The sequence below is a fragment of the Cordyceps javanica genome, chromosome 2 (assembly GCF_051103115.1).
Source record: "Cordyceps javanica chromosome 2, complete sequence".
Taxonomy (NCBI): Eukaryota; Fungi; Ascomycota; class Sordariomycetes; order Hypocreales; family Cordycipitaceae; genus Cordyceps; species Cordyceps javanica.
The window spans coordinates 2989226-3013462 of NC_139296.1; the positions used below are offsets into that span (position 1 = coordinate 2989226).

The 24237-nt window shown below is 54.6% G+C and overlaps 8 protein-coding genes across 8 annotated transcripts; 4 read left to right on the top strand and 4 right to left on the bottom strand.

Annotated features, from left to right (window-relative positions):
* Window positions 1–1312: 1312 nt before the first annotated feature.
* On the bottom strand, window positions 1313–4375 carry V2A60_003391 (phosphatidylethanolamine N-methyltransferase; the record flags this gene model as incomplete). Its single annotated transcript, XM_083254726.1, has 3 exons — window positions 1313–1363; window positions 1453–4106; window positions 4183–4375. 3 exons carry the CDS (start codon window positions 4373–4375, stop codon window positions 1313–1315), a joined length of 2898 nt encoding a protein of 965 aa, XP_083110852.1.
* A 2866-nt stretch (window positions 4376–7241) lies between these two features.
* Window positions 7242–8286, bottom strand: V2A60_003392 (translation initiation factor eIF3 core subunit g; the record flags this gene model as incomplete). Its single annotated transcript, XM_083254727.1, has 3 exons — window positions 7242–7466; window positions 7544–8183; window positions 8258–8286. The coding sequence occupies 3 exons, from the start codon at window positions 8284–8286 to the stop codon at window positions 7242–7244; spliced, it is 894 nt and encodes a 297-aa protein (XP_083110853.1).
* Window positions 8287–9280: 994 nt separating this feature from the next.
* Window positions 9281–9715, top strand: V2A60_003393 (uncharacterized protein; the record flags this gene model as incomplete). Its single annotated transcript, XM_083254728.1, has 1 exon — window positions 9281–9715. One exon carries the CDS (start codon window positions 9281–9283, stop codon window positions 9713–9715), a length of 435 nt encoding a protein of 144 aa, XP_083110854.1.
* A 1247-nt stretch (window positions 9716–10962) lies between these two features.
* V2A60_003394 (uncharacterized protein) lies at window positions 10963–14813 on the top strand (the record flags this gene model as incomplete). Its single annotated transcript, XM_083254729.1, has 2 exons — window positions 10963–11252; window positions 11306–14813. 2 exons carry the CDS (start codon window positions 10963–10965, stop codon window positions 14811–14813), a joined length of 3798 nt encoding a protein of 1265 aa, XP_083110855.1.
* Window positions 14814–15612: 799 nt separating this feature from the next.
* On the bottom strand, window positions 15613–17238 carry V2A60_003395 (Alpha/Beta hydrolase protein; the record flags this gene model as incomplete). Its single annotated transcript, XM_083254730.1, has 2 exons — window positions 15613–16953; window positions 17023–17238. 2 exons carry the CDS (start codon window positions 17236–17238, stop codon window positions 15613–15615), a joined length of 1557 nt encoding a protein of 518 aa, XP_083110856.1.
* A 2128-nt stretch (window positions 17239–19366) lies between these two features.
* Window positions 19367–20674, top strand: V2A60_003396 (Nem1-Spo7 phosphatase regulatory subunit SPO7 domain-containing protein; the record flags this gene model as incomplete). Its single annotated transcript, XM_083254731.1, has 1 exon — window positions 19367–20674. The coding sequence occupies one exon, from the start codon at window positions 19367–19369 to the stop codon at window positions 20672–20674; it is 1308 nt and encodes a 435-aa protein (XP_083110857.1).
* Window positions 20675–21378: 704 nt separating this feature from the next.
* Window positions 21379–22098, top strand: V2A60_003397 (GNAT family N-acetyltransferase; the record flags this gene model as incomplete). Its single annotated transcript, XM_083254732.1, has 1 exon — window positions 21379–22098. The coding sequence occupies one exon, from the start codon at window positions 21379–21381 to the stop codon at window positions 22096–22098; it is 720 nt and encodes a 239-aa protein (XP_083110858.1).
* A 107-nt stretch (window positions 22099–22205) lies between these two features.
* On the bottom strand, window positions 22206–23768 carry V2A60_003398 (uncharacterized protein; the record flags this gene model as incomplete). The annotated part of the gene is made up of 1 exon (XM_083254733.1): window positions 22206–23768. One exon carries the CDS (start codon window positions 23766–23768, stop codon window positions 22206–22208), a length of 1563 nt encoding a protein of 520 aa, XP_083110859.1.
* Window positions 23769–24237: the final 469 nt, after the last annotated feature.

The following is a 24237-nucleotide window of genomic DNA, read 5'->3' on the forward strand; positions in this document are numbered from 1 at the left end:
TCTCTCTCTCTCCCCGTCCCCTTGTCAGATCAAGACTGAATGGTTTTCTGCATCTTTCTTCCATCTCAACTTTTTCTTGTCTAAGCCTGACACACGGAGCTGCAGCACCGTCGCAGGCGCGCAACCTCTTCTTCCCTCATTCCCAGCCAACCAAACAACAAAAGCCAAAGGAAAATACATACAAAAAAAAAGACAGAAGGAAGATGCCAAGACTTTCCTTTTATGCCGACTGGACCCCTTTGTAATGTCCCTATTGTTTTGATCGTATGTTCATTCATCGGTTGGGTGGGGGGGAATTGTTGATTGGTTCTTTGTCGGTTCTTTTTATTCTTATTTCTTGGTCCGTCCGTCTCGGGCAAAAGATGCATGCAGGCCATCCCTGCCGCAAGACTTTAAAACAGATTCCCGCCAGTCGGGGGGGGCTGTCCAAGTTGGGGGCGTCTCGCCTGGAAGCTAACCCGGTCGGATAGGACTCATAGGAGCAGCAAAGCTGACAGTTTAATCCTGGGCGATTCGCCGCCCTTTCTTGCCCATCACTTGTACGACACTCATCCCGAGCCGGTGTCTCCCGGGCATGACACCCTGCAACTTGCAACTTGAAACGCCAACTATATTTATGCTCCCTCGCCCCCTCAGGGATTCTGCAGCTGACCTTGTCAGACAACTCTCTCTTCCGACAACTTTAATCTCTTACCTCTCCCCCTTCCCTTCGGGACGAAAGCATCACCTGCATAAATCCTGCAACGAACAAAGGACGCCGACCGCCGTGCACGAGAGTGACGCGGGCTTGCTCAAAGTCAACAGTTTGGTCCAATCCCCTTTCCGCGAATCCCGCCCTGGACCACCACCCACCTAATTTGGCGCAAACCCTCTTGGAGAGAGAAGGCGGGAACAAATCATCTCATGTCAGGTTCGGTAATGTGCGGCAAGTGCCATTGTTACGTGTCAAGAAGCTTACGGCCTCTTTTTCTGCCCACTCAACACTGTTGTTGCATTTGCCCCCCACACATCGCCAATCGTGCCCCCTTTCGAACATCTAGATCCCCCCACCGATCGCACCTCCAACTAGTACACTATATCAGTACTCAGCGCTCAGTACTCAGTGCTCAGTACCTACTCAACACTCAGTAACCTATACACTACAGGCTCGTAACCGCTGCGTTGTTCTTTATACACACTTTTCATTCTATTCTTTTGGGTATCCTATCACATAAAATGTAGCTCATCCATCTCCAATTCGCCTCTCCCTCCCTAACTCCGTATTTTTTTTGGTCTATGCTTCCACACTGATTTATCCTTTACTCATTGCAACTTAGCCAATCGGCGTCGTGGTGCCCTTGGATCGGGACAAACTGTAGGGTGCCTATCAAAAAAAGCAAAGAAGAAAAGAAATCTTGCAGTTAGCGCCGGATCATGCATTTCAACAAAAGCATGTCATCGCAAGACACTCACCAAGACTTGTTTCGCGTTGCAAATTCTCCAAGCCAACTTGCGCACGTTGCGATCCGCAAGAACAACGGCCGGCGCAAATTCGATACCAAACATTTCACGTACAGCATACACAATTCTCTTTGCGTACTTTCCGTCTCTTTCAACATGGCTGCCAAACACTTGTGTCTCATCCTTGGGAGCAATCTCGGGGTCCCGATCCAAGCAGTTGCGCACTACCGGCAGCAGGATCGACTCAACAGCGCCGGCGTACATGCCCTTGGCGTCTACGTCCACATCCTCTTCATCGAATTTACCTAGTGCAATCTCAAATGGCTCCGAGATCGCCATGACTTTGTGGTGTCCGTCGTGGTGGTAACGGAATTCAAACACGCCCTGCGTCCACCAGAGCTTGTCGCCCTCAAAGACGACTTCACCTCCGACACCGTCAGCATCGCCATTTTCGCTGGCGATCCTATGTTGGGCAACGATGACATTGGCATCCAAGCTGGGGTTGTCGTAGCGACCGGCGTTTGTGGGCACCCACCGACCTAGAGACGACACTTCTGTCACTTCTCTGGATCGATTATCGCTGACCATGTACAGACCGATCCAGTCCTTGTCACTGTGTTTAGCTGGCGCGGTCCACTTCACTCTGAGAGGCGCGCCGTATTCAAAGGTCATGGTCTTGACCTCCTTGGGGAACCGGCCACTGAGACCTTCTTTTCCGGTCGCTCGCTCGTGAAGCGAGGTCAACGTAGAGGGCTGGCCTTCAACCTTGAGCGAAAATAGCTTGGGGTCCAGGCCCTCGACGTCGGACGAGATGCGGGTAAGAGTCAGCCTGGCAGGTGCCATGTTGAATATGGCCGAGGTATCACGGACAATAGTCTTAACGCCAGAAGCAAACTTGGGTCGGGCAGTGTCGATGAAATCTTCGACAAACTGAGTCGTATCGTCCAAGACCTTATCCATGCTCTCTTGGAGCGTCTTGACGGGCGGCGGCAGTGAGCGCTTGATAAACTTGGTCAAGCCTGCTTCACTTCGGAGACCTCTACCATAAATCTTTTGCATGTGAGGACGCTCGACATAGGAGATGAACCAGATGGTCATCAGCTGAGCCGTAAGAGCCATGACGAAGATGGCGCGGCTCCAGGTGATGAGGGCGGCACCCCACAAGCCCGCAATGCCAAAGACGCGTTCTGGGTTATTAACGAAGCGGTAGATGGAAGTGTAGGTCAGTTTTGCTTGGTGATCGAAGAAATAGTCACCGCAGAACCATCCAAACTCGCCAAGGGACTCGTACACGCTGAAGGCAGACCAAAGCTGCAGTGCAACCAGGCTAGCACCAATGACATGCTTGAGCAGCACGAGGCCGTAGCCCCAGTCTGCAGGGAACGAGTACATCTTCCAGCAAGCGGCAATGAAGGAAGTGTTGGTCATGATCATGCTGATATGATGCATACCCTTCCACTGTCGCCAAGCCTCCTGGGCGGTCTCGCCGTACTTGAGAAAGTGGCGCGTCCAAAACTTGGACTTGGACTGCTGGTCGAGAAGGACGCCGAGACCAACGTGGTACCAGGTTCGCCAGAGTAGAGCATGCCCGACAAACACGGCCTGCCAAAATGGAGTCGAGGCGGTTGCCAGCGCCAGAGTGGCGACATAGGCAGGCATCAATACCACGGCACAGTCAGGGACGCGGAACAGATCCATATTTGCGAATCCGACAAGATTATGCACGGCGTCGGGGGATTCCTTTGACGAGAGCAAGACGGAGTCATCGGATGTTGACTGGGCGGTGGGTTGTCCGGGCGTGAGCTTTGCGCTCGCATCTTCTAATGGAGTCGGCGTGTTGCGGGGTGGCGGGGGGTTGTAGGTCTTTTCAATGTGCGGGTTCTCAACAACGACGAGGAAGGCAAACTGGGCGGCATGGGCGGCTATGGAGATGAAGAGGACTTCATAGCTGGCAGCCATCATGGAGATGCCATAGTAGCCAGCGTAGCCGATAGAATACATGGGGTGGGGAGCCATCTCGAATACGCCGTCAAAGGTCAGGTCTTGGTCAATGAGATAGAAAAAGTCACCCCAGTACCATGCAAAGTCCTTTACGACTCTGTGGGCGTCGAGTTTCACCCAAAGATTGAAGCCAATTAGAGCGATACCCATGATCCAGCGGGCGATGCCGACGAAGACGTTTTCGGCTTCGGGCCTGTGGCCGCAGACAATGGCAAAGAGACAATATGACACAAAATCACACATGAGAATCAAGTCTACGACCCGTCGGAAAACCAGCCAAGTATTGTACTCAATGGGGGCCTTTTCGAAATCGTAGTCTTCGGGGATCTTTGCCTCGAGCTCCTTCTTCAGCAGGTGGTAGAGCCATGGTCGCGGGTTGTTGCCGGATTGGGGCTTCTCAAAGAGTTTCCAGCGGATGGCCCAGGTGACGAGACGGTTGTAGTTGGATTGGATATGCAAAAGAACGCCAATGCCCACGTTGTAGGATGAACGCCAGAATAGAAAGACGACGGCGAAGACGGGCTTTTTCCAGGCGGCAGGTAGCATGTAGGCGGCCAAAATATGGAGGGCGAGTATTGCGATGACGACGAGGTCCGAAAGATTCTTAGGCTGACGCGGGTCAAGAAGCTGTGAAACCATGTCGTGGGTGGTCGGAACGACGAAGACTAGAGAGGCAGTTGAATTAGCTCACGGGGAGAGCAGATGGCGGGGAGGCGCGTGGTGTAACCGCAATGGACGTACTGGTTCCGTCGGGCGTCCTGCCATACATCTTTTGGGGTTTGACATCAGCATGATCGGAGTCAAGATCGTCGGGCACGGACGAGCTGCCGTGATCAGATGGCGCCGCCGGGGTGCGTTGAGAGTCGACGGCGGCATCATCTCGGTATTGCTGCCGCTTCCGCAGCTCAGAGGGCGTAGTAGCGGTGGTAGCCATTGCAGGCGATTGGGGTTGAATCCAGATGGCGACAATGAGCTATAGACAAAGGTCGAAGGGAGAGAGGCCACTATTTGAATGAAAGGGAAGAGGCCAAGTGTGCGTTGGGGCAAGGAGTGGACGCGGAGTGGAATGCGGATTCTTAAATACGGCGTAGGCTCCGCGAGCAATAGGATCGGCCATGTAAATCTGCTGGGGGCGAGCGGTGCGAGTGCGAGGCGTCCAAGAGAGAGCCGGGGGCGGCGCACCACCGTTACTTAGCCGCAACGTCACGGCTCCGCTGGGATGCTCGAGGTGCAGCAGTTAGTGCCGGCAGAGGACAGCAAGAGTAGGGCGCAAGGTTCGGCTTAAAATCCGTTGATCTGAGAGAGGTTTTTCTTTTTCTTTTCCAACCACTGGCGAGAGCAACGTTGAAACGACAATGACTCGCCAGAACGGACGGACTAGTGCACTGCGACCTGAGGAGAGCAGACGGGCGATTAGAGCGACAGAGACAGCGACAACGACGAGAATGACAGCGACGGCGACGGGAAACGACAGAGTGTTGAACCTGGCTTGCGTCGCGCGACAGTGACGGGGTTTGTGAGATGAAAATGGTTGGCTGGCTGGCGGGCTAGCTGGATGGCGGGATGAAACTGGAGAACAAACGAGGGCGGGCGGGCAGCTTGTTGGGTGAGAGGGGCACGATGGGGGGGCAAGAGGGGGGCATGAGACAGCATTATTACTGGAGGACCATTATTATTATTATTTTGGCGATTTTCCGAGGAAAGGCAATGCGAGGCTAAAAGACATGTGCAAGCATGAGTGCGGCTTATAGTGTAAGAGGCTGTAGACAAGCACGTATGGGGAGGCGCGGGCACTGGCGGCACGCCCTGGGATGGTGGGGAGAGGAAGCTGCTAGGATCTTCCCGGGGTACCTAACTGTACCAGTAAGTCTGCAACTACTAAATAACCTACCTACCTACTAGTAGCCAACTAGCCAACTCAAATTCCAGCATGGGTTTCAGTGGGCAGTGGCAGTCGAGCAGTGAGGCTGCCACTATCCGTACTAGCGTTGCAGACGCCACATAGCCCCCCTTCCGGTCATGCACAGCGCTGCAACTGCAGCAAGGTGACTGGACAATAATAAGTAAACTGAAAGCAACCTGGCGCACTGCAAGGTGGCTTGCAAACAGCGTTCAATTGCGGCTCCTCGTAGTACTTACTCGGTACGCAGATTGTCCGGCACAGACTGGATGGGTCACTGAAAGATCAACCATAAGATGAACCACCGACCTACTAGCTAGGCAACTAGGTAAGTAGGTAGGTAGGCAAGTACTTTACATAGCAGTAATGGAAGCATGCCGCACGCCCGAGGTTATGCAGCCACGTTGAGCGTGTTTCGATGCACCACCAACTCGGAGCATCTAGCACCGTCTGTAACCGTCCCTGCCTGCGTATCTAGGTAGGTGCCTAGATACAGGTAGGTACAACTAACCCACCTAAATTTCCTCTCCCATACAAGTAAGGTACTTACCAGGTAGGTACCTAGGGTGCTCTGTGGGTGGCTTTCGCCCTGGCTGACCAGGCCGATGCAAATGGCTTCATCTCAGGTACGGATTAGTTACAGAGTCCAACAGACACAATTACCCCAAGGCGGATAGCTAGGTAAGTAGTAGGTAACAAGTAGCTCAATCCTTCTCCATGCCCACCACTTACTCACTTACTGAGTACTGCATTGCCTAGGTACCTAACCTTGCCTACCCGGGTCCTACCAAGCTGACGCATTGTACAACGCTTTATTATACTTATAACACGCACTGCACTGCAACCCCTCCCCTCTCTGTCAACTCTCAAAGGTGTTGCTCAAAACTCCCACCGACATTCCTCATTGCCAATCTACTCTCATGCCGCAGCACTGCATGTCCCGAGATTGGCCCTCCGTTTATCCGTCCTCACTAACGAATGAGTAGCCACTCTCTCAGGCGCTCTCTCAGTTTCTCTCTACCTTTCTCTCAGCCTCTCCTTTCACTGCGGCATTTATCCTGTGCGGGTACCTGCACGGCGAGGTTTCCAATCCGACACGGCACTGTCCCGACGTGGCTTGACACATATTAGTATTCAAAGGCGACCTCGACCATTACTGCACATAAATCGTTACTCACTCTTTCTGCACCGCGTGACGCAGCTCCTCATTTGGACAAAGTCCAGATGCACCTTCCGTAATCGGTTAGTCATTTCTATTCATAATATTATCTCTCCCAAACTCTCCAAACGACGGTGGTGCTACGTGGCGCCGTCCAATCTGTCTGCCCCCCTGCGTGATGGCTCGTTGCTTCGACGATCAAAATGGGAAACCCGAAAGTTTATTAGTCGTACCAATCAAAGTAACCACCCAGTTGACATGCACAGAAACTCGCTGCCCATGCGGCTGCAAGCAAACACAAAATCAACTCCAGCTTCATATTCATGACCCCCAAACACTGTGCCTCTACTTAGTCGGCTCTGACAGAGCCTCCCCAGGCGCATCCCCAGAGTGGGAACAAACGTCAACCCTGGTTCAGAATGTCCCTCTTTCACATGCCAATTGTTACAATCTACGTTCAACAATTCAGCCCGTCTTCCCAACAAAAGAATATCGGAGCTGAATTCGATCGTAATTTCCTTATGTTGCTCATTTACCGGCACGCCGTGCACCTCTTGTGCCTTTCGGGTGGGGGACTCGGCAGCCCGACCTCAATCGGTGCGGCCACGGCGCCAACCGCCATCTCACACATGAATATGAATCACAAGTACGGCACAACCACGCGACGTTGAGGTAAAGTCGTAAATTCCATTACCATGTCCCCCATGAACACTTCTAAAACTATAATGCAATCGTGTACTTTTACTGGGCCTTCTTGGCAAACTCCACACGCAGAATAAGATGCTTGAAACCGAATCCGTCCATCTTGTTGCACGCCTTGACAGCATCGCCCCGGTCCGCGAAGCTGATAAAGGCGAACCCCTTGGCCATGCCGGTTTCTCTGTCCTTGGCCAGGAATACTCTGGTAACGCGACCAAAGCGCTCGAACATGTCGCGAAGCTCGCCCTCCTCGGCCATTTCCGAAACCTGTAGTCCCATCCTGTCAGCATTGTATCCGCGTCGACGCGGCCGTCAGTTGCGCCGCCATGCCTGCTGCTACTTACGTTGGTGACGCGCAGCGTCGCGAGGTCGTCTCTCTCGCCGTACTTGGAGCCCGCCATGGCGCTCGCCGAGGCGGCTCCTCCGCGCAGCGCGGGAGGCACGTAGGATCCTCCCTTCTTGGCCCCGGCGCCGCCGGCCCCGGCCGGGGACGGCTCGTCGCCCATGCCCGCCGCGACGTCGGCGGCGCCGTTCTCGCCGATGGGGGCCATGGTGTCCTTGTAGGGACATCTGGCTGTGAAATGCTCGCCGTTGCAGATACGGCACTTGACCTTCTTGTCCTTTAGCTTGTCCTTCATGGCCTGCGCGTTGGGGTCGGCGCTCTCGTCCTTGGCGTCCTTGCGCCAGCTGACGCTCGGGCGGAAGATCATGTTCTCGGCAATGGACGTCGTGTCGGCGGCCGGGCCCGCGCCGTCGTTGGCGCTGGCCCCAAACTTGCCCCAGCTCTTGCGATCGGCCACGCGGGGGTTCACCTTTTCCGTGTGCGTGATGTAGCGGATGCGGCGCGTCGTCTTCACTTTTTGGCCCTCGTCGTTGATGCGGTATGTGATGATGGTCTTGGTGCCGTCCTTGTTGGCGATTGTCTGGGGTGCTGGCAGCTCGGTGCTGGTCTCCTCGATATCATCATCGTCGGCCCAGTCGTGCCTGGTTTGATGATGGTGGGGTTAGTCACTGCCAGTTCTTCTGCGCCATGCCCGCGAGCCTCCGGGCAAACTCACTTGGCCTTGGTGGGAGCCGTGGAAGCCATGATTTCGGTATTGCGCGCGGCAGCTATGCGGTAGAGCCTATGTATCCTGCTTCACAACTGCGTATGGCGTCGGTTCGAGGGCGGCGTGAATATATTCGACTGCTTCGTGGGGTTTCTCAATCAACGCTGAATTTACCACTTTTTCGTGGTGCGACACTAGCCACAGTGGGGCGTTGGTGCTCTCGCCACAACTCGAGTGTGGCGAACGCGTAGCAGGTCACGTGGAGCCTCGCTGTGGAGGGCTCTTTGTTGTAGGCGGCGCTGGTAACAAGTAGGGATGTATCCAAACATGGGGATAATATCATTTTAGACGCTGTTTGTAAGTTTTGGTTGTTTTCCTTCAACAAATTTTCGTGATGAGCTTCGCATGAGATGGATTCTCCTTAAATTAGCAGTTTGCCTGGAATTGTGAATGATTGCCTCGGTTGGGGTCATGTTTAAACTTTCACCAAGTGCTGGTGACGAAGCTCGCCTCCGTTTAAGCCGCGGAGTGGCGGCGACGGACGTGTCTGAAGGCCGGCAACGACCGTCATTCAGCATTTATTCTGATACTTTATTTTCTGACAGAATGGCTCACCTCGAGTATTAAAAACTGATTCTTTCACCACTGTTTTTAAAAGCCGTAATGCGCCTAGTAATTTCGAAGACATGCTCTTGGCAGCGCCCAACGTCCCCAGGAGTGACTGCCAAGTGTGCTTGTGGTGGGCAGCCAAGGGTGGCGCAGCGAACTCAGCGTCTAAAATGGCCGCTGCGCAAGCCCGCCACAGTGTGGTGCGTAATCTGGTCAACCCGCATCCGTCCTCTGCCGTTTCAACCGAGACGGCGCGGGTTTCGCTTTAAATATTCATCAACACCCTCCACTCGCCCAAAGACCTGTCTTCCAATTCTACACGTATCGTCCACCAGCTGAATCGAACCTATATCCTCGACATTTGCTTTCCATAGCTACTATCCGCCACCGCGACCGACCTGCGACCGACCTGCGCTATCCATAATGTCTGGCAAAAACGAGGAGCAGCCGCCACCCTACGGAGGTCCCCCCAATCCTCCCAAGGCCTCATACCCAGGCGCAGGCCCGGCACAATCGCCATTCCAACAAAACGATCCTTACGCGCCTCCCCAGCAGCAGCAGCAACAACAACAACCATATTATCAGTCTGGCCCGCAGATGGGATACCACCAGCAACCACAGGGACCTTACGGTCAACCACAATACGGCCAACAGCCGTACGGTCAGCAACAATACGGTCCCCCACAAGGACAGTACCAGCAGGGACCATACCAGCAAGGCCCTTATTACCAGCAGCAGGGATACCCGCAAGGCAATTTTGGGAACAACGATAGGGGCATGGGTGGTGCCGCCACGGGCATTCTGGGTGGTCTAGCCGCCGCCTGCGCGTGCTGCTGCTGCATGGATATGCTCTTTTAAACGTCTTTAATGTTCCGGACGTTATCACGGAGGGAACTCGAAGGCCGAGGACACCATTGCGCCGGTATCGTAACGCGTTGTATCGGGTTTCGGGTATGGAAAGGGGTGACTGCTTTTTGAGCCCGGAAGGGTTGCTGGTCGGCTGGTCTTTGTGTTTTTTTCTGCGGGCGTTGGGGAGGACCGAAAATGATTCTCCGCATTGTATTTTCACTTTTTTAGACAGTACTAATATCCGTACAATTTTTTCTTTGTCGAGCCAGGTCGGCTTCCACACACACTACGGAGCGAACGTGTCGGCTGCTTCAACCCACGGCTTGATAACCGAATTCGGTTGTTCAGTACCATCGCAGCAGGTGAAAAAGCTACCCAACTAGGCACTCGCACTGCAGCAGGAGTGCCGTCGCCAATAGAGATCCCCCCTGTCGCCCTTCCAATACTTGCAAGTTTCAAAGCGGTTTGCTCTCAGCCAGTTAATCACTGCCAGCAATAGCTTGCTTGGTGTCAGACATATGTGGGGGTCACGGCTTTCAGTGGCCGCGTTTATAATGTTTCAGAGTTGGAGGCCAATACAAGCGCCAATATACCCTTGGTCATGAAAAGACAAAGATGCGAAGCGAAAAAAAAAAGACAAAGGAGAAAGAAAACAAATATCACATGCGGCAAACGTTCAACGGCTGAAGTGAATTACTCGGTAGCCAAAAGCAAGATTCCAAGTCAATCAACTTTAGCGCTGGTGGTCGCAAGAATCAAGGCACACGGCCCAATAGATCAAGCCACAGCCAACCACTGCCGCCTGTGACATCACCAACTTCAGGGGGTCCCACCAGACTTAGTCCAGTATGCTATGTTGATGGCGGGTCGCTAACTAAATTGATCTACCTAGATGGGCTTCCCAGATGTGTACCCGTTGTCATGTATCGTCCCTCCTTTCCACGTTCTTTTCCCTTTTGCTCTTCCTTCTCATCACACTCCTTTGCCCTCGAGCTCGTTTCCTCGCGCGCTGGGCTGCACTTCGTTAGGCAAAACAGCACGAAATGCCTTTGCACTACCTACTTGAAATCTGAGACGACCGACCTCATCGAGGTAGGGGCTTGCAACCGGATACGAGCTTCTCCCCTCCCTGGAGGACTTTCGCCTCTGTCCACAATAAATAGTTCACCTCCACACGCGGCGAAATCGAAAATTCAACACAGCATCTCATCAAAGGGCATACTTGCTTGTTCGCGCCCTGGGCGGCTCGTCTCGCCATGGAGCGGGTGCAACTACGACTCGTTTTCTCTGCTGTGGGCATTATGCTGTTTGGGTCGGCCTGGCTGCCGCCCTCTCAAGCCATGGCTGCTTCGAATCCTACGCCTGTCGACATTCGCCATCTCAGTATCCTGTCTCGCAGAAATGAGACTGACGCGCCCTCGAAGGCCCAAGGGCAGTCAGGTATTGGCATCGTGACCTTTATCACCTCTATTGCCACCGCCTTGATCATTTTTGGCATTCAGATGTCTCTGTTTGCCCTACTTCGCAACAAGCTGGCGCGCATCTTGTACTTCCCTCACATTGACCCCGGCTCTCTGTCACTGTACTGACATGTCCCAGTAAACCAAAAACATACCTTGTACCCGAACGCGAGAGAACCGAACCACCTCCAAACAATTTTTTCGCAATGATCAGAACTGTCATTCATTTCAAAGACCGAGAAATCATCAAAAAGTGTGGTCTCGATGCCTACTTCTTCCTCCGCTATCTCAAAACCCTTCTCATCATTTTCATCCCGATTTGCGCCATCGTTTTGCCCATCTTGATCCCGCTCAACTATGTCGGAGGCATTGGAAAGCGAATTGATATGAGTTTCGATAACAATACCGACAACGATAAGAATGTAACCGGCCTGGATACGCTGGCCTGGGCCAACATTCGTCCTGAGAATACAGGCCGCTACGCCGCCCATCTCGTGCTGGCCATCCTGGTGGTAATATGGATCTGCACCGTCTTCTTCTTCGAGCTCAAGGCCTATATTAAGGTTCGCCAAGATTACCTTACCAGTGCAGAACATCGCCTGCGAGCGTCCGCTACCACTGTGCTCCTCAACTCAATCCCTAAGAAGTGGCTAAGCGAAGACGCGCTCCGAGGACTTCTCGATGTCTTTCCCGGCGGGGTCAGGAATGTGTGGCTGAACCGCGACATGACCAAGCTACTCGACAAAGTGAATCTCCGCGAACAGATCCATGCTTCTCTGGAGAACGCCGAGACTGAGCTTATCAAGACAGCCAAGAAGGCTCAACTGAAGAAACAGAGGAAAGATGAGAAGCTGGAGCGCAAAAAGATGAAACTTGGAGCGCTGAGTAAAGAGGAGAAGGCCGCCAGAAGTGCGAAGCGAGATAAAGAGGCCAAACAGCTCGCGGATAGCGGGGCGGGTCAAGGAGCTGGCGACAACCATGACACTCCCCACACAGTCACGGCTGGTGTCGAGGAATCGGCCATGGAAATCGAAGAAAACGGACAGCACGACCACGGCAAGGCTCGAGATGAAGGCCGTGGTACCCACAATCCTCTGGCCGGACTGACCAAAACTACCTCGAAAGTCGCCGGCGAGTTGAAAAACGTAGCTACCAAGTCAGGCAAGGGATTCGAAGACGGACTTGGAACCACACATGGCTTCGCACCGGTATCCCCAAGGAGCAAAAATGGCCCATCTCTCTCTGCTCCGCGCCCCGGAACTACCGACTCTCGCACAAGTCATTCGCCTGGCGGCTCCGTTGTCTCTGTGACATCCACCAGCGCCATTCAGAAACAGGACGGCGTAATCGGTAATACCGTTAGGAAAGCAGACGAGCTCGATTTCATAGATAATCGAAGAAACCGCTTCTGGCAGTTCTGGAAGCCACCTTCGGGTGGTTATGCTTCACCAGTCCCCCAAGCAACTGAGGCCGAAGATTACATGACTGCCGGTCAGAAAAAAGAAAAGACTACCTGGCAAATGGTCAAAGGCTTCATTCCATTTATTGGCGATGAACAACAAGAAATCGAGTATCCGGAGGCATTCGATGCAAAGCATGAGGACACCGAGGAAGAAGACGCGGAATGGCGTAAGTATCTTAAGAAGAAGCACCGCCCTACGCACCACCTCCCCTTGTTTGGCGTCAATTGGCTTTTCGGTATTCCCGGAATCACGAAAAAGGTCGACACCATCTACTACTGCCGAAAGGAACTTGCTCGTCTGAATCTTGAAATAGAAGAGGACCAAAAGCATCCTGAGCGTTACCCGCTCATGAGCTCGGCGTTTGTTCAGTTCAACCACCAGATAGCAGCACACATGGCTTGTCAGAGTGCCGTCCACCACATCCCTCGCCACATGGCACCTAGGATCATCGAAATTTCACCGCGAGATGTTGTCTGGGACAATATGGCTATATCTTGGTGGGGGGAGGGCCTGCGTGGCTTCATTGTTATTGGAATTGCGTGCGCCATGGCATTTCTTTGGGCTATTCCGGTGGCTTGGACAGCTGCATTAAGCCAGCTTGACCAGCTTATCCAGGACAATAAGTGGCTAGGCTTTCTCAAAGCGAACCACAACATCGAGAATCTCGCCAAAATCATTGCAGGTGTGTTGCCGGCCGCCCTCTTGGCACTTCTGCTTGTCTTGGTGCCACTCATTTTGAACTTTCTCGCGGGTATTCGAGGAGCAAAGACTGGAACTCAAAGGGCAGAATTTGTCCAGTTCTTCTACTTTGTCTTCTTATTCATTCAGGTATTTCTTGTTGTTTCGATTGCCTCTTTTTTCGCTGCGTCTTTAGACAAGTTTGTGGTCAATATCAAAGAGCAGCTGGGGTCCGTCCAAAGCGTACTCAACCTCTTGGCGAATAACCTCCCAAAGGCAGCAAACTATTTCTTCTCTTACATGGTGCTTCAAGCGTTGACTACAAGCTCTGGTACACTGCTGCAGATTGTTTCGCTCCTCATGTGGTTTGTTATCGGACCCATGTTTGACAGCACCGCACGGAACAAGTGGGCGAGAAACACGAATCTCAACAACGTGCAGTGGGGAGCTTTCTTCCCCGTGTACACGAACTTTGCCTGCATCGCAATTTTTTATTGCGTCATTTCGCCTCTGATTTCCATCTTCGCGATTGTTACGTTTGGGCTCTTGTGGCTTGCGCAACGCTATGCAATGGTCTACGTGTATCGCATGGAGCACGACACGGGCGGCGTCTTATATCCACGCGCCATCAACCAAACTTTCACCGGTCTGTATTTCATGCAGTTGTGCATGGCGGGGCTCTTTCTTATTGTTAAGGACCAAAATAGCAAGCGCCCCTGCATTACACATGGTGTCATTATGTTGGTTGTCATGTTTTTGACCATGATTTATCAGTATCTTCTCAACAAGGCATTCTCGCCTCTATTCCGTTATCTTCCAATCACATTTGAGGATGAGGCCGTCCTCCGTGACGAGGCATTTCAGCGAGCCCAAGACTCTCGTCTGGGTGTTGACGAGGAAGACGAGGCAGACGAGGATGAGGAACTCAAGGAAGTCCTTGACTCGCAGGAGAAGTTTCCCTCTCAGCTTGACGGTGAAGGAGGTATTGAGTTGGACACCATGGAACAGCAGCGTCGCCGTACAACCGGTTTACTTGCCCTCAAGCCGGTCAAACAGGTTGGTACGTGGGCTGTGGAAGGTGGCAAGCACGTGGGTGGATGGGCGAAGGGCGGAGGCAATCAGCTATTGCGTCTGACCAAGGTCGACCGCAACTCTCAAGCCGCACATTACCGTCGGCAGCAGCGTCAGAAGGACCTTGAGGCGCAGCGCGCAATGGGCGACGCTCTTTTCGGCGGTGTTCACGACGAAATCGAAGACCTCACGACGGACGAGAGAGACATGCTGACGCGACACGCCTTCCTGCACTATGCCCTGCGCGCCCGCCGCCCGGCCGTCTGGATCCCGCGCGACGACCTAGGTATCAGCGAAGACGAGATTCAACGCACGCGCGCGTTCAGCAAGCATATCTGGATCAGCAACGAAGGCACAGCGCTCGATAGTAAAGTGCGCGTGATCTACGGCAGGCATCCACCTGACTTTTCTGAGGTTGACTTGATCAATCTATAGCGAAAACACGTCGCAGAAACCATCAAGCTAGGACAAGGGCGTGGAAAAGGCTCTTTTCCTTTTTGCAAACATATCATCCACTTTCTCATTTAGATTTTTCTTCACATTCAGAGTGCACTTTGGCACTTTCGCGCCTCTTCTGCGCCCCACCCCTCCCTTCCTGGGTTTCTTTTATCACATTAGATCATGGCTTTGCGATTTTTTTTTTCTCTTCACTTTTTCCAAGGCGGTATTTTCTTTATAAATTGTTTAAGACCTGTTTTGTTTTTCAGCATCGTTAGCGAGGAAAGTAGCCGGCAGACTGGATACGCTAGGTAGGGGTGGGTAGATGAACAAGAACGGGGACGGCCATTACAAGTAGATGATGGCTTGGGTGAGAGATGTAAACAAATCTTCGATAGAATGACATCATGTTCAACAAGACTTGGTACATTGTGTAGTGATGGAGCCTTGAATCAAGGAAATTATCTAGAATCTATTGATGTGTAAACCCTGTATAGATGCATGCCGAATAGCCCACGCATACTGTATGCCAAATGCTGTAAAACGCCAAGTTGCATATGAGAATAAACTGCTGTAAACAGACTTGGCCGCCCAAGGAGCGTTATGCAGGGTGTATGCCGCTCATGATGTTCAAAGAACCAAAAAGAAAAATAGTTGTAAAACAATCCAAAAAGGAGTTCAGTGAAAGAAAAAAAAAAGACGCCAGCCTTCAGACGCCAAGAAAACACAACCAAAAAAAAAAAAAAACAATCGCCATGCCAATTCCACTGACGGCGTCAAAATGCTTGCCCCTTCGTTAATAGTCATTGTTCTTTTTCGATGTCGCAACAACGTCGTCCATTTCCTTTTGGAGAGCGTCGTTGAAGAAGTCAGCATTGTCGAGGTACAGGTGGTGACCGGCTTTGGGCACGATGACAACCTTGACGCTGCCATTTTCGGTGCGCTTCTCCTCTTCCGTCGCGCGGGCGAGTGCGTCAGCCTTGGCCTTTTTCAGCTTCTCCTCTGCTGCGAGACCACCAGCCACGTCCATCCAGTCGTTCTCGCCGTACATGAAGACGATGGGGTAGCCAGTCTCCTTCTTGGCAGCGGCGGAGCTGCCACCAGGGGAGGGGAGAGGCTGGCGACCGACTTCTTGAATGCGGTTGATGACGGGGCGGCGGGCGTAGGCACCAGGGGCGAGGATGTAGGCGAGGGCATACTCGCCGCTGCCCTTTTGCTTGAAGATGGAGAAAGCATAGTCGTGGAGAGCCTGGGCCTCGGGGCCGGGCAGATGGTTGAAACGACGCGAGGTCCAACCGGAGACAAAGCGTGGGCCGAGGGGCCCCGTCATACGGATAATGCTAAAGGGCGAGACGTTGGCATCCCAAAGCCAGACAAGCCAGCTGGGGATGGGGCGCTTGGGTGCGGTCGGTGCGCTTCTGGCTTTGCTAGAGGCGGCGGCGGCGGCGGCAACCTTGGCGGCCTGAGCGGTGTTGTGGCCGTTTTCGGTGACCTGATTCTGATCTTGGGTGAATTCGTTTTCGAGCGTGGACTCGTTGGGGTCGGGCATGGAAGCGTTGACGGCGTAGGGGTCCTCGGGGATGCCAACTGGTGAGGCGAGAATGAGCTTCTTGAGATGGCCGGGGTACTTGATGGCGTAGGAGACGGCGAGGTAACCGCCGAGGGAGTGGCCGAGCAAGGTGAAGCGCTCAATCTTGCGCTTCTGCCGCCACTCCTCGAGGGCGTCGACGAACCAGTCCTCGGCCTCGATGACCTGCTTCTCCTTATCCTTGGCGCCGATGCGGAAGGCGGGTCGGGACGAATTGCCCATGCCGAGCATGTCGAGGGCGTAGAGCTTCAGGCCAGGCATACGGGTGATGGGCTCAAGGTTCTTGTAAAAGAAACCAAGGCCGGCGCCGTACCCGTGAACAACGACGAGCGTCTCCTCGGTTTTCTCGCCAACCTTTTCAACGCAAACCTCGTTGAGAGCGCGATTCTTGCCGGAAAGCTGGACCATGCTGCGGCGCCAGACGCGGGTACCGAAAGGGTCGGCCTTGGACGAGGCATTGGGGTTGGCGGCGCTATCAGCAGCCTCTCGCAGGGTCGGGATGAAGGATAGGACTTTGCGCTCGACCATAGGTGGCGTGACACTTGTCCACTGGCAGTACGTGTTAGCAGCCGAAGCGCGCGCATGGAGAATTGAGGGGAGGGGGGCGAGGCTTCATACCCATTGGTAGGCGGCTTCCTTGTAGCCAAGAGGGAAGTATACGGAAGGGGGGCGCGTCTCTCTGTTTTGTTTGATCTGAGTGGTGTCGTCCTGCTGCGCGCGGGCAGAGCCATTTTCGGCGGCCATCTTGGCAATCTTGGAGGATGTAGGAAAGGACGAGGCCAAGGTGATGCGCGAGCGTTGGAAAAAGACGGTAGCCTTTTGCTGTTTGAGCATTCCGACTCTGTTTGCGGGAACAGGGCTGCGACGGGGCTTTTAAACAAAAGCCCCAGACAACAGCGTGTCCCTGATTGCGCAAGCTCTAGGAAGCAGCCGAAAGGCAAAAAGTCCACCAGCGGAGAAGCGCGGGTGGTTGATTATGGCCAATTCAGGCGAGTCGGGGGGGCTGAGCCGGTGAGGTGTAGCACTATCCCGGAAGGAAAGCGGCGCTGACAGGGCTGGAATTAGGCTGGAATCGGGGTGCGTGAGGCCGTCCACGCGTCACAAAGCGTAATTGCGCCGGGCGAAAGGGGGGCGTGTGTGCGTGGTGGTTGCGGATATTCTAGCAGCAAAGCCCGCCCGGATTTAAGAGACGTATGGTGTGGCGGTGGTAGGTTAAGTCAAGTAATGTCGTGGTGCTTGGGGTGGTGCAGGCGCTGTGTATCGGAGTTTGCGACGATCCGGTTTCCGACGCTACGGCTCGAGGCGGGATCAAGGTTTGCCCATGGTAGGTAGGGCAGGACGAAGACGAGGACGAGGATGAAGGGGCGAGTCGATGACGGAGGAGACAGGCAGCGACGAGGCCAGGGCGGGGCAAGGAGATGGATGGAGTGACAAGACGACGAGGTGGCAGAGCAGGCAATTGAGATGGGTTGAGATGAATTGAGATGGAGGAGGGAAGAAGGGATTGGTATTTAATTTTTGCCGTTTGCCGTATGCCGCTGGGATCGGTTGGGAGAGCCGAGATGGTGCCTATTTCGATGACGGGTGCCAATACTACTCACCTACGGATACAAGAACATTTGCCTGGGTATGCGTAGTTTAATAAGTAGAGAATAGGTACATCGCTGGGTACCTACTCAACTCTTATTTGATTGCCACCGTTTTGCCTCAAAATCAAAGGTAATAATAAGGGGGACGAGATGTACCGAGGGCCAATTAGTAGGACATTCATTGTAACGTGGCTGATGGGCTGGTTGGCAACTAGCGAGCGCTGAAGGCAGTAAGAAACTCTGGGGCTGATGAGAAACGAGAGACGCTGTGGGTAGTTTTAGTTGGGGCACGTTGAGCTTGTATTTGCCCCCAAAAAGCCCCATTACACATCATGAGAACGGAGAGGCCCCGCCGGCTCGTCAACTGGAAACTGGCTTACAGTGGGCTTTCCCCAACGTGCTTGCGTGCGTTGGTGCCGCGTGATGGGTGCTGAGATACTTACCTACTTACCTAGGTAGGTTTTGGAGGTGCCCAAAGGAATAATCAATTATTTTTTTGGCCGAGAATCACCGCCACTATAGAATCATGTATGGGTCATTTATATCATCTGGGAATGCACAATATTTCTACTTTTTTACATTACAAAAGCATACTATCCCAACTACCCTATCCGTACCTAGGTAAGGTACTACACATATATGCTACCGCTCACTGGGTTATCACTCCGTCATGGCGGGGTCAATGACACTGTTTTCTCACTGTATTCCGTAGCCTGCCAAGTAATGCACCCTCCCGCCATCGACAAAGCCTCGTCCTCCCACTCGCTTTTGCCCTGTATCAGTACTCCGTACTCGGTACTCAAGTGGTCTTTTCGTCGTGACCTTGTCGTTTCTCCCATATATCATATGACGTCCACATGTTCCGATCTGGCATATTTGTGCCCTCCAGCCTCTCTTCACTCAGGTGCTCTATGTATCAAGGTACCTGTATAAATAGGTACCTAGGTCTATTTGTAGGTACCAAGCCACCTTGGCAGCCATACAGCCTCGCAACATCCGAGACCCACCATATACGTCGGTCATCCATCCCTCATCTTTTTCTTCCCTTGTCCGTCTCAAACGCTACCGAGAAACGACCACCCACCCGATTGCGCTTTTCTCCATCGTCCCAGGCGACTCCTACGGCTAGATGCCTGTCGACAAGCTTTCCATCGCGCCCTGGAGATCGACCCCTTGAACCCCGATTCTGTCAGCCTCCTACCCATTAGCACCTGTCGCGTGCGGGCGGCGGCGCGCCAGCCATCATACAACATCAGCTTGCCGCTACTTCCAGTGTTGACGGAGCTGCTGGCGCCAATCATCACACGCAGACATATCCTTGTCACCGCCTCGATACCCAAAGTACCTCTCCCCCGATAGCGACATCGATCGGTATGCCCATGACGGAAGACATTGACTCCATCGTCAAGGGCGCTCCCGCGCCCTCCCCGGCCATCAAGGCCGCTGCGGCCACCACCGGCACCAGTCCCATCCTCCAGGAAGATGTCAAACAAGGCGACCCCTTACACAACACCCCCAGCTCGCCCTCGATGATCTATCTCAACCTCCTCATCCTCGAAGCCTCTCTGCGAGCTCAATTCCTCGAGCTACGCGCCCGCCGTCGCCATCATACCTTCTTCCTCACTCTCCTCAGCGCCTGGGTCTGCTTCTTCGGCTACAAGCTGTATTTTGCCCCCCGTGAGGACGGCCAGGGCGTCGGTGGTTCCATCTACTGGGCCGTAGAAGGCGCTCAGAAGGTGTGTTTCATGGGCGGCATCATCACCGCCGTCCTCGTATGGGCCACTGGCATCTGGGAGCGAGGCATCCGTTGGCCACGCCGCTGGTTCGCCATCTCCAATCGCGGCCTGCGCGGCTTCAACTGCAAGTTGGTCCTCATTCGCCGGCCCTGGTGGGCCGAAGCTCTCTCTTCGGTTGGCTTCTTTCTCACCTACGGACTCTTCTCCCACACTGCCAGCTCATCCTACCGCCACGTCGATCCTTCCCTGCTGCGCGAGGTCGAAAAAGAGCTGCAGCTGTCTAGCGACGGTCAACACCCGACATTGATACTACCCCACCACGACGACGTCCGAGGCGGGCATGAGGAGGATCTCGCTCCCGGCGGTGACTACGTCAAGCTGCTGCTTCTCGCCAAACCATTCTCCCCCACCTTTCGCGAGAACTGGGAGCTGTACCGAACAGAATACTGGGATCGAGAAAATGAGCGGCGAGCGCTACTACGAGAAAAAGTAAAAGAATATGATGTCAAAATGGCCAAGGCTCAACATGGCTGGCTCTGGCGGCTGCCCTGGAAAAAGGCGCAGGTAAAACGCCAAGAGACGCCCAAGGTGCTTCACAAGAGCCACATTAGCACCGAGAAGCTGCACAAGCGCCGCAGCAGCAGCGTCCGCCGAGGCTCCGTCAGCTCAACACGGAGCGGCACGCCGTCCTTTGACCTCGACGACGGCCACCCGACGACGCGCCGTACCGGCTCCATCTCGAGCCTGACTGAGAAGCGACGAAAAAAAGCCACGAGCCTACCCAAGTCGAGAAAGCAAGGCTCAGAGTCCCGGTCCGTCACACCAGACCTGCCCCCCTCTCCACTTTCCGGAGACGCGGCTATCAAGAGAGAGAGTACCCCGGACAGTGGTAGAGTGCTGCGCAGTGCGAGCGGCACGCCTAGGGAAAAGACCCAGGCGAAATGAAATGACCCTTGATAATGTGGATGTGTGTTAAATAGCGACTGGTGGCGTCAAATCAGATCATACTTTTTTCCTATCCGGCACTTTTCTTGCCAGAGTCGTCCGTGCTGTGTAAATCGTGAATTCCAGTTGACTCCTCGACAAAAGTTAAGCTACCAAGGACGAAATTGATGTGGTACGAATTCCGTACAACAGAAAGTCCATCCCTCATCTCACAAAGATGATGAACGGAAACGCCGTTTCGTTCAGTTGTGTCAGTATGCAAGTCACCACTCCATCCAGCCAGCACCAAAAGCAACTCAGTTAGCATCCCCCACCCATGACTGGTGCCAGTGAGATTTAAAAGCCATCCTACAGCCACCGTGACTCACAAGAGATCCCAGAAAGGAAACTCCAGCTGGTCGCTGCGAACCGTCATTGGGCCAAGTTACGATGCCTGCCCCCGCGGCGCCGCAGATTCATTCTTGGCAATGAAGATGATTGACGACGCTCAGGCCATACAGTGAGTGACTCAACGAGCGACGATACTAGAACGTAATATTGTTTTTTTTTGTTTTCAAATGACAAGATGATATTATCTCAAAGATTTTGGGGCCCAAAAAAAGCCAATTTTTTCTGGAGTCGGCGTTTTATAAATACTAGCTTTCATCACCGGGCAGGTATCCCTCCCACGCCCAGCAACACCACACACCAAACATACATACATCATGGCCGGCCAACCCGCCACCCTCGAGGTCTCGCACCTCGACACGCGCCTCGCCTCCACGACGCTGCCCATCGTCCTCCGCACCACGCAACCCGCCGACGCCGCGCGCTTCGCCGCCATCCTGTCGGACCCGGCCAACGGCAGCGACCCGCACGCGCGGCCGCTCGACGCGGCGACCGCCGCCTCCATCATCGACAAGCAGCGCGCCTCGGCCGCCGTGCCGACCGTGCTCGACCGGTCAACCGGCAGGGTCGTCAGCGGGCCCGGCCGCCTCAACATGGTGGTCGAGCTCCTCCGCCGCCGCCGCCCCGACGACGACGACGACGAGCCGCCGCTCGTCATCGGCCTCGGCGGCTACGGCGCCATCAAGGACTGGGTGCGCGGGGGCGCGCCGCTGCGCGCCGGCGACGTCGGCGCCATGATCGACCCCGCCCACCGCGGCAAGGGCTACGCGGCCGAGGCGATCCGCCTCGCCGTCGACTGGGCCTTCACGCCGGCGGCCGAGGGCGGGCCCCAGCTGGACCTCGTGACCATCACGACGGGCGAGGACAATGCCGCCATGATCCGCCTCGCCGAGCACAAGCTCGGGCTCAAGGGCCGCGGCACGCGCCGCGCCTCGGAGGAGAAGGGCCAGGAGGGCGTGGCGGAGATGTATTATGAGCTTACGAAAAAGGACTGGCAGGACGTCAAGGCCAAGATTGGTGACACCGGGAATGCTTGAGTGTCAGTATAAAAACGAAGGAATGTATCTGCCGGTTCGCCCCACGTCATGATATATAAATACGGCAAACCCCGAGAAGAGGAATAATAAAATTGATTGAACCACATTCAACGCTTCCCGGGTCCGGTGATTCGTCCTCGCTTGCCCTTGTCCCAAATCAAAATAATGATCGAGTCCAGCGCCTCCGCCCCCGCCGCCGTTGGAGCTCGCTTCTCTGGCACGTCTCTCTTGACATAGGCCTGCCACACGACGCCGTAGTCGTCCACCGACGAGTCCAGCAGATGCCAGACGTTTCGTGCGCCCCCGCCGCCCCCGCCTCGTGCGCCCCCGCCTCCGGGCGCGAGCTGCAGCTGCGCCGCGGGACCCTCCCTGGTCGCGCCGGCGGCGGCCCGCAGCTCGACGTCGCGCTGGGTCGGCAGCGGGTTCAGGTACTGGCTGATGGACACGCCGTTGACGAGGACCCAGCCGTCGCGGAACAGGAACCGCTGCAGAAAGCAGTCCTCGCCGCACGCGTCGGCGACGAGGTGCGCGCGGGCCGCGTCCAGGTCTTTGCCCTCGGGGCGGCTGCGCAGCGCGAGGGGCCGCCGCCCGTCGCCGTCGCGGGCGTCGGTCCAGAACGACTTGCGGTCCTCCGCCGTGGGCCAGTCGAGGCCCGGAAGTGCGTCCATGGGCTGCCCGCCTCGTGTGCTCAGGCACTCGTGGAAGGTGGATGCCCATTGTCGTGCGGGCCGAGACGAGCTGCCTGACACACGGCGTTCCGCGCAAGCGAGCGCGATATACCTGCCCAGGCCGCGACGTGACAATATGACCACACCGCCGCCTCCACTGGCTGATGGTGTGCCGTTGTGGTGCCCTTCCCAGTCTTCTCGGTGACCTGGGGCGCCAATGTACACTTGGTCTTGTGCATCGAACATGCCCAGCTTCTGCTCCAGACGCGACAAGCTAGGGAAGAAGACGTCGTCGTCAATCAGGGCGAACCAACGTTTGCTGGCGTACACGGATGACAATGCTGATGCGTACGCGTGCAGAGCTCCAGCGAGCTGCGCGTACCTCGACGCGGCCGACAGCTGCTCCCCCGAATGGTACACCGTGGCTGGAATATCCATCTCCTCGAGGGCACTCTTGATCTGTCTCATCTGGTCGCCGTCGGCACTGGCCAGATTGACCACCAAGTGCGCGCCGTTGCTCCCCCGCTGTCCGTCCGTCAGCCACCGTTGCCAGCTCCTCAGTATGGCACGGTCGTTCTCCATCAGTCGCTCGTACGTGGTGCACACACCAAACAGAAAGCGTGAAGCGTCAGATTGTCCCAGGCTCGAATTGCGCGGCGACGGCAGCGTCAGCGTCCTTGACGTCATTTCTGCTGATGGGGGGTGCTCGCCGCGGGAGTCAAAGACTTCCGGCTGTGATGGTCGGAATATATGAGGTACGCGCGTGAGAGATGTCCATTTCTCTTGGCTCTGTGTCGACAAGATGTTCCATGCCGCCCACTCGACACGCGGTGAGAGGTCATGCTTGCGAAGCAGTTTATGCAGATAGTCGTTCGTGTCCACGGTCAGCTCGCCGGAAATTCGGTCTTCCTGGCTGGCAAGTAGTAGCGACACTTTCCATGTCTGCAGCAGTACCAATGCATAGAAAAGTACTCCAGAGACGATGAGCATCGATACCAACATCTTCGATGCCGAAAAACATCCCGCAGCTAGCCGTGTCATGGCTGCTAACGTCGGCAGAGACTGCTAACAGTGCTAAGAGCTAACAGTTCCAAGAGGCGGTCAAGTAGGTGGTTGGATTGACCAGAATGCTTCGGTAGCGCACACATCAAGAATTGAATCGAGAGGATGGGGAGAAATCAAATATGTATAAATGAATGACTTGTCGTCAAGCGAGGGCAGCATCAGAGCAAGGGCAGTACAAAAGGAAGGGCAGCATGAGAGCGAGAGCGTCATGCTGGGAGGCTCCAATAACAAGTCGACACAAAATTTAGCGCTCACACTCCTCATGCGAAAGAATACGACATTACTCTATCTTGCGTGCTACGAGTCACCCTTGCTTGCTTGTGAAATCATGCATGTGCCACGGGCTGCAAGCATCAGTAGGCAATTTGTAGCCATTCCTGGTCCATTCTGAGCTAAAATCCGACGT